We start from the raw sequence: 8,500 nt of genomic DNA, 5'->3' as shown, positions 1-8,500 counted from the left end.
GAGTTGTTTTGCAGTAGTTGCACATCAGATTCACAGTATTTCTGTAACATGGCAGAATTTTAGGACTTTTCCACTTACATACTGACAACAACAGGTCTCAGTGGAGGAAAGGTGAATTATCCCAACATCTCTTTCCAGATATTTGTCAATTACAATGTCCACTTTAATTGACACAAGGAGCTTAAAAAAAGGTTCTCGAAATACTTGGTTTTAATATAACCCCAGTATCTTTGGAAACCTTGGCAAGGTTGTTACTCACTTACAAATGCAGCCAGGATAATACGATTAGAGGTTTATTGTGGGTTAAATCCTCTTACGTGTGTTAACAGAAACCTTGCAGCCAAAACGGAACCACTTGAACAAGAACCTCTGTACAGAAGGAGGTTTTGCTCAACGACTGCCTCATTGATCCACGTCTGCCTGAACAATCAGAAATGGCAAAAGCTTTATTTTTGGCAACATTTCTGCTCGTTCTGGGAAATGTTCTCATCATCCATGCTGCAGTTTCTCCTAGCATCATCGTGGAGTTGGTGAAGATCATCGTAGACAATTACTGCTCTCCAGAGAAGCTGGAGGCGATGAAAGAGGCAATTGAAGCAGTCAAAGATAATGTGGAGATTCTAAATACAGCAGATTTGGAATCCTTTGCTAACACCCTCAGTGATGGAATCCAAAAAACGGTCGGTGACCCACGCCTCAAAATCACCTATGAGCCTAACTATACCCCTGTGGTGCCCCCAAAGATGCCTCCATTGCCACCTGAGCAGCTTGCCGCTGTCCTCCAGACTTCAATCAAACTTGACATTCTCGAGGGCAACATTGGTTACCTGAGGATTGATCACATCCTTGGAGAAGAGGCTGCTGACAAGGTTGGTGCTTTGCTGTTGGACCTGGTATGGAATAAAATCTTACCCACTTCCGGCCTGATCTTTGATTTGCGCTACACCAGCACAGGGGACATAACAGGAATCCCCTACATTGTGTCTTACTTTACGGAAGCCGAGCCTCTTATTCACATCAACTCTATTTACGATCGTCCCTCAAACACCACCACTGATCTCTGGTCATTACCCTCTCTGCTGGGGCAGAGATACAGCTTAAGCAAACCACTCATCATCCTTACCAGTAAAAACACAAGGGACATCGCTGAGGATGTCGTCTATTGCCTCAAGAACCTCAATAGGGCCACCATAGTGGGTGAGAAGACTGCTGGAGGCTCTGTGAAACTTGACAAATTCAAAGTGGGTGGCACAGATTTCTATGTATCAGTGCCAACTGCCATGTCCATCAACCCCATCACTGGCTCCACCTGGGAGGTTGTAGGAGTAACACCAGATGTTGAGGTCAATGCAGAAGATGCCCTAGCGACTGCCATTAAGCTCATCAACCTCCGTACCCAGGTCCCAGCCATCATTGAAGGATCTGCTACCCTGATTGCAGAAAATTATGCCTTTGAGGATGTCGGAGCTGATGTTGCCGCAAAGCTGAAAGAGCTTCTGGCAAGTGGGGAGTACAGCATGGTCGTCTCCAAGGACAGTTTAGAGGCAAAGTTGTCTGATGACTTGAAGAGGCTGTCTGGGGTCAAGACCCTGAAGACTACTAGCGACACCCCAGCCCTGCCACCACTGGTGAGACTTTTGCATATAAATGATTGTTTTTCATTGAGAGTAACTGCTTATGTTTAATAGACCTGTTCAAAATGTCAAATGTTACAAAATATTTTGAGCCACATGTTGTTCTTCCACTAATAAAATAAAAGATCTGAACCAAATTTTATTGTATTTGGATATTGTTTAGGGGTCCCCCACAAAACAACAATTTTCCCCAAACAAGCAAAAACGGTAAGACGACTTCCAGTAATGTTCTCCTCTGGGTGACCAGTCAACCACCACTTTTTGCAATTAGAAGCCATCACATGTACCTGTAAAAGAAAAAATAATGGCATCAGAGTCTTCTCCCATTAGGGTGACGTTGCCTTGCCAGCGGAGGGGGAAGAAAATGTGTCACTCTGGGGGACCTCTAAATCTTATCCGATTGAGTTAAAATTTGCTCTCCACCTATAAAACCCAGAGTGGAACAAAAACAACATGTGGCCCGAAGTCTCTCACAACTTTTATTTTTTTTCACTATACAACATGAACAGCACTAATGTTTTAACACAGTATTTTGTTTTATTTTGTTAGTTGTGTACATTTAAGTGGTTTTTTTTATGATAGAACTGCATACTGACGTGCTTTTAGCAACTTAATGTGGCAACTCAAGACAAAACTGCAGTTGAATTACATATATTGAATTAAACACCACAAACATACAGTAGATCAACAACAAAAACTGGCGTAGAACATACAAGAACAAAGACAATTGTAGTTGGGTTTCGTAATCAATGAATTTGCCTATTAATGTGGTAAAAGGGTGAATCCCAGTTGTAGTGTCTGTTAGAGCTTTCGATTACTTTAAATCACGTTATAAAAAATACCATTTCATAAGCAGCTACCTGCTTTGACTTATTGTCAAAGTGGTCTAAACTAACCTGAGCCTCATCTCAATGTGATCAGCAATGACTTTGACATTTCATTCCCACTGCACAAGCAGGGACTTCCGCCTTTCATATCGCCACAAATACCTGTCATTTAATATCAGTTCAACTATACGGCATAACTCTCACCACAATATTGAACACAATCAAAATGGCATGAAGGCAAAAGCAAAAAGCTAAGTTTAGTAAATTGTCTGCCTCTATAAAGAGATAAAGAGTGGGTAGATCAGTGGGATAGGAGTTGGGCAACCTTCCAATATGTAGCTCTGGGTTTGATTCCTGGTCATGCTACTCATCTATGTCCACATTTTGGTTCAGATCAAATTATTCCAATAAATGAAAGTGAACTTTGGGCTCATTGGAAAACTTAAGACTCTTGGTTTACTGAAACAGTAAATAAATGACTTCTCTCTTGGTGAGGATCCCAAAATACCAATGTAGAGCAGATAGCTCAGTGGGATAAGAGCTAGGCTACCAATATGTAGACCTGGCTTTGAGTCCTTGGACACTCTACCTGTCTGTGTCCTTGGAAAAGACACTTCATCTGCATTGTCTTATTCCACCCAGCTGTGGCTTTGGCTGGGGAATGAACCTGCGATGGCTTGGCATCTTGTCCAGGAGAAGTCAGCTTCATACTACAGTTATAAGCAACCATTGGGCCTCAAGACCTGTGTAGGACTTATTCTCAATAAAGACTTCAGGCCTAATTTATTAAGACAGCGTGCTGAGGGCTGCATCTTTTAAATATACAAAATAGCAGGTATAATTCCTTTAGCGCATTTGCCTTTATGAATATGCAATTTGGGGTTTGTCCATGGTGGTTTGTCCATGTGAGTGCACAAAACTCTGGGAGGTAGCATGTAAATAGGTGAGGTACTTTGCACACCCAACATGGTTTATCAAGGCGAAACAGAAATTTAGCAGGTGCTGACTGTATCTGTATTTTGCAAGTTTGAAACTGTTATTTCTTTCCCCATTTCTTTCCGTAATACTGCCCCTAACAAAGTACAAACTCGTACTATTCCACACTTTTAAATTTAATCAAAGTCACAGCAAAAAAAAAAAAAAAAAAAAAACCAGGCCTGGGCCCTGCAAGAACTTCTCTTACAGACAAGATCCGCTCTTACAGAACCAAGAACAATGGATGCAAACAGTTTTTATACAGGATTACATATGCGTGACAGAGGCGGACCTTATTTCGCAAAATCCTTCTCTTATTGGCCCCCCGTGGGCATTCAAGGGAGGTCCACCCCCCTGCCCGAGGCCCCGCAATAACAGGATGCATATGATTTATAATTGTAACCTAAGTGGTTAAATCCGGTTCTACATGCACATACCAAGAGAGATCAAAGGAAAGTGAGAATAAGAATGAAAACTAAAAGTATAATCCTAAATAAAATAACTACCTTAATACCAAAACAAGTACAGAAAACAAATACAGAAAACCAGAATTGAACACAGAAATACGAGGTCTGTGAGAAAAGTATCCGACCTTTTTATTTTATGCAAAAAATATATGGATTTGATTCATATGTTTTTACATCAGCCAAGCTTGAACCTTCGTGCGCATGCGTGAGTTTTTTCACGCCTGTCGGTTGCATCATTCGCCTGTGGGCAGTCTTTGAGTGAGCACTGGTCCACCCCTCTCGTCGTCTTTTTATTGTGAGGAAATGGCGGAATGATTTGGGCTTTGTTCCATCAGAATTTTTTCAGAAACTGTTAGAGACAGGCAGCTGGAAACCATTCAGAAAATTCACATGGCTTTCAGTGAAAATTTTAATGGGCTTCACAGAGATTAAGGAGTGTTACTACCGCTTTAAGGACGGCCCACAATGGCGCACAGCGCGCCGCGCTCCGGGCTGCGATCGACAGGCAGAAACGACCATTTCATTTCTAAACGGATGGCTGTGTGGATGTGGGACCATCGTGTGCAATTTCTCTGGTTATCACAAGAGCTGGACATCAGCCATTTTCCGGCAGATTTCACTTTTAATAAGAGATTTTGTCATGGAAAGCCGTGCGGAGGCTTTGCGCGTCACGACGGATTCGCTGATGGAGCGAGACAAAGAACACCTCCGTTTTGGAGTGTCAGAGGACAAGTTGGGACAAGTGTCAGAGGACAAGATGGTTTCCACCTGCCTGTCTCTAACAGTTAGTCTGATGGAACAAAGCCCAAATCATTCCGCCATTTTCCTCGCAATGAAAAAACGACGAGAGGGGTGGACCAGTGCTCACACAAAGCCTGCCCACAGGCGAATGACGCAACCGACAGGTGTGAAAAAACTCACACATGCGCACAAAGGTTCAAGCTTGGCTGACGTAAAAACATATGAATCAAATCCATATATTTTTTGCATAAAATAAAAAGGTTGGATACTTTTCTCACAGACCTCGTATATCTAACAAAACCTTGGTGTTAATTTACTGCGCTTGACAGACTGTTGTTTCACCAACGCAGAGACCCACAGCCTCCTTGTACACAGAATTAAAATTTGTTGGGCATATTTAAAGATGTTAACGGTTTATCTCCTGTGTATTTCTTTAAGAACACATGACTCCATATGTAACAGGTGGATGAGACACACACACACACACACACCTTGGGGTCTATGTGGGATGATGCATGCACATCTGTACACGCTGCATGCACATTTTTCCGCGTGCATTACTGTGCGCACTCTGTGCACACAGACAGCCGTGTATGGTGCTGATAGAACGCAGCATCCTAAGTAAACCTCTTGCTGAAATCTGTATCGAGATGTGACCTGTGGGTTGTTTTTCTTGCCAGAATTATTCTCCAGAGATGTACATCGAGCTGATCAAAGTCTCCTTCCAGACCGATGTGCTCGAGAACAACATCGGCTACCTGCGTTTCGACATGTTTGGAGACTTCGAGGAGGTCAAGCCCATTGCACAGATTATCGTTGAGCATGTCTGGAACAAAGTTGTCAACACTGATGCTATGATCATCGACCTCAGGTGGGTAATCCTACTGACGGAGGCCAAAACGTATTGTGTCTATCTGACAAATTGGCTCGAGCTCATCAGTAAATGTGCACAGGACGTGCAGTCAATGTGGTACCAGTCTACATTTGATTTAACAATGATTTAGCTTTTTTGCTTGTTTGTGCAACTTCTATTTTATTCATTTTTATGACTGTCAAAACAACAACAAAAAAGGAATGTTCAAGGCATTTTCCATGGAGGTGAAAATTTGAAATTTGTTTGTATCCAACTGTATTTTCAGGAACAACCTTGGAGGTCCAACAACAGCCATCGCAGGCTTCTGTTCTTACTTCTTTGACACAGACAAACAGGTCTTGTTGGACAAGCTGTATGACAGACCATCTGGAACCACCACTGAGCTCTGGACCCTCTCTGAACTCACTGGTAATTTCACTGGAAATGAAATCAAAAAGACGAGTGGCCAATGAAGTGCAGAAAGTACTGGAGGATATAAAAATAATAATAATAATAATAATAATAAATAATGCTCTGCAAAAGACTAGCAGCCTGTCCAGGGTGTCCCCCGCCTCTCACCCTGTCACTGCTGGGATAGGCTCCAGCCCCCCTCGTGACCCTTAGTTGGAGTAAGCGGGTATCAAAAATTAATGAATAAAAACATTTTTAACACTTTAACACCAACAAAGTGCTGCACAAAACAAAACAATAAAAACAACACACCATCACTAGCTAATAATTAAAAATTAAAACAATGAATGATTGATGATGAATGATTCAGGAACAATGTGTTTCTTGGTTTTTTAATCTATAGGCAGCTTCCCATATAATTGTTATGCAAAAGTAGAGAAAAAGGTTTTCTTCTATAAATTATACAGTCTGGCATTTTTGCCCTTCTTGGGGGCCCTGGGGGGCCCTCAGGTATTTAATCAGAAAATTTCATCTTACCATGTCCAGACTGTGCCCCAAGGATCATCTTTACCAAATTTCAGAAACATTCATTGAACAATTTGGTCAGAAAATCATCAGAATGCTCTCCACGCATGAATCTTGATACCATCAGTCCTGGGGATCACTATAGAGGGTTTTCATGTGACGTATCGGTCACGTCATTTTGTGTCCCGCGGCCATTCTGGATTACGACGCGGTGGCCGCTGTGATTACACTTTGTGCATTTGGCGAACAATTGCAGAAGTTTCAACGTCGGTGTGAAGAAGCCTCACGGCACCGTGGCACTGTGAGAGATCCGCCACTAACAGAAATCCACTGCTCCCAGAATTTTATTTTATTTTATTCGGCAATAAAATTATATAACAATACATAAAAATACTGCAGAGGATAACACAAGAACGCTTCCAATACGGATGCTTATTTGCATTGTGGTCCTCGAGCACCAAACTGCTGATCCACAAGCTGCCCTTCCAGCGCCTGGTGAGAGAAATCACTCAGGACTTTAAGACGACCTCCGCTTTCAGAGCTCCGCTGTGATGCTCTGCAGGAGGCCGGCGAGGCTGACCTGGTCGGCAGCTTCCTAGTTCACAATATCGCAGTGTGACACGGTCGGCCAGTTCGTTACATTAACACTAAACTCAGTATCTGGTATAAGATACGGATCCACTGAACCAACTGCTACACATCTATCACGATAAATAGCTTTATCTCGAGGATTTAAAGCCTCGTAATAACCGGACATTCTCTTCATTTTTCTATCACGCGTCAGCCTCCTTGTAATCCAGAATGGAGACGGCACCTGTCCTGCAGCAAATCGGTCACGTGATTGAAAACCCTCTATACAAATTGTGATTCAAGGTTTGGTTGGGCCAGAGAAGATTTTCAAATTTCAAAGTTGGCTGCAGTGTTCTTACATCTGGGAATGGCTGACCTTGAGGTTTTGCTTTTTATCTTCTTGGCCCATTTTTACATAGCCTTTTATAGTTCTGTATCATCATGTCCTCCAACCTCGTCCTCCTCCTTTCTTCAACCATTTCCACTTGTTGTCATTGCTATTTTATTCCCTTTTCTGACTTCATCCTCTTTCTCAGGCAAAAGCTACGGTTCCAAAAACGGCCTGATCATCCTGACTAGTGGCGCGACTGCCGGCGCCGCTGAGGAGTTTGTTTACATCATGAAGAAGCTCGGCCGCGCAATGATCGTCGGCGAAACCACCGCCGGGGCAACCCACCCACCCAAGACATTCCGTGTTGGCGATACGGATATCTTCCTCAGCATCCCCACCGTCCACTCCGATACTGCAGCTGGTCCGGCCTGGGAGGGCGCTGGTGTGGCGCCCCATATTCCCATTTCAGCTAACGCTGCCCTAGAAACTGCTCAAGGCATCCTCAGCAAACACCTCACAGGCTGAGTGAATCTCAAACCCAGTAATGATTTAACTTCCCAATGGTTCCAAGATCAGAACTAAGAGTTGTTTATGAAGTATTACAAATAAAGCATTAAGTGTAATCTGTTGTTCTCTGAATATATAGACTTTTAGCCAGATAATAATGCAGAGGAAAGGTTTTGAAGCTGAATTTAGTTATATTCTGTTGTCTCTTAGATGTTACTCTCAAAGAGAAAATTTGCTGTTAGGGAGTTAAAATAACACAGAAAAGCAAATTCTTTATATAAGTGGGTGTGAATGTGCTCCTGTTGAATTATGTGATTAAGAAAGCCTTTAAAAAGTATAAAGGAACAAAATCGACAAATAGATCAACTGAAACCAAGATAGATATTAATTTACTAGAGCAGATACTTTGAAATGTGTGTAAATGTACTTGCTGGAGCTGATACTTTGAAACAGAGGTGGGACGAATTCACTGTCAAGTCATTCTCAGTCATCAATCTGCAAGTCCCAAGTCAAATCTCAAGTCAGCTTGCAAACAACTGGTAGTCATTATGACTTGAGACTTGCTGATTCATGACTTGAGAGTGATTTCATCCCACCTCTGCTTTGAAATGTGTGTAAATGTACTTGCTGGAGCTGATACTTTGAATTGTGTGTAACAG

The 8,500-nt window shown here is 42.4% G+C and overlaps 1 protein-coding gene across 1 annotated transcript; it reads left to right on the top strand.

Annotated features, from left to right (window-relative positions):
- The first annotated feature begins 238 nt into the window (after positions 1 to 238).
- On the top strand, positions 239 to 8,284 carry LOC117531281 (retinol-binding protein 3-like). Its single transcript, XM_034194307.1, has 4 exons — positions 239 to 1,628; positions 5,325 to 5,515; positions 5,784 to 5,926; positions 7,540 to 8,284. Exons 1-4 carry the CDS (start codon positions 435 to 437, stop codon positions 7,857 to 7,859), a joined length of 1,848 nt encoding a protein of 615 aa, XP_034050198.1. The 5' UTR covers positions 239 to 434; the 3' UTR covers positions 7,860 to 8,284.
- The last annotated feature ends 216 nt before the right edge of the window (positions 8,285 to 8,500 follow it).

The sequence above is a fragment of the Thalassophryne amazonica genome, chromosome 18 (assembly GCF_902500255.1).
Source record: "Thalassophryne amazonica chromosome 18, fThaAma1.1, whole genome shotgun sequence".
Lineage (NCBI taxonomy): Eukaryota > Metazoa > Chordata > Actinopteri > Batrachoidiformes > Batrachoididae > Thalassophryne > Thalassophryne amazonica.
Note: the sequence above shows the minus strand (reverse complement) of the source record. Positions and strands in the feature narration are given on the sequence as shown.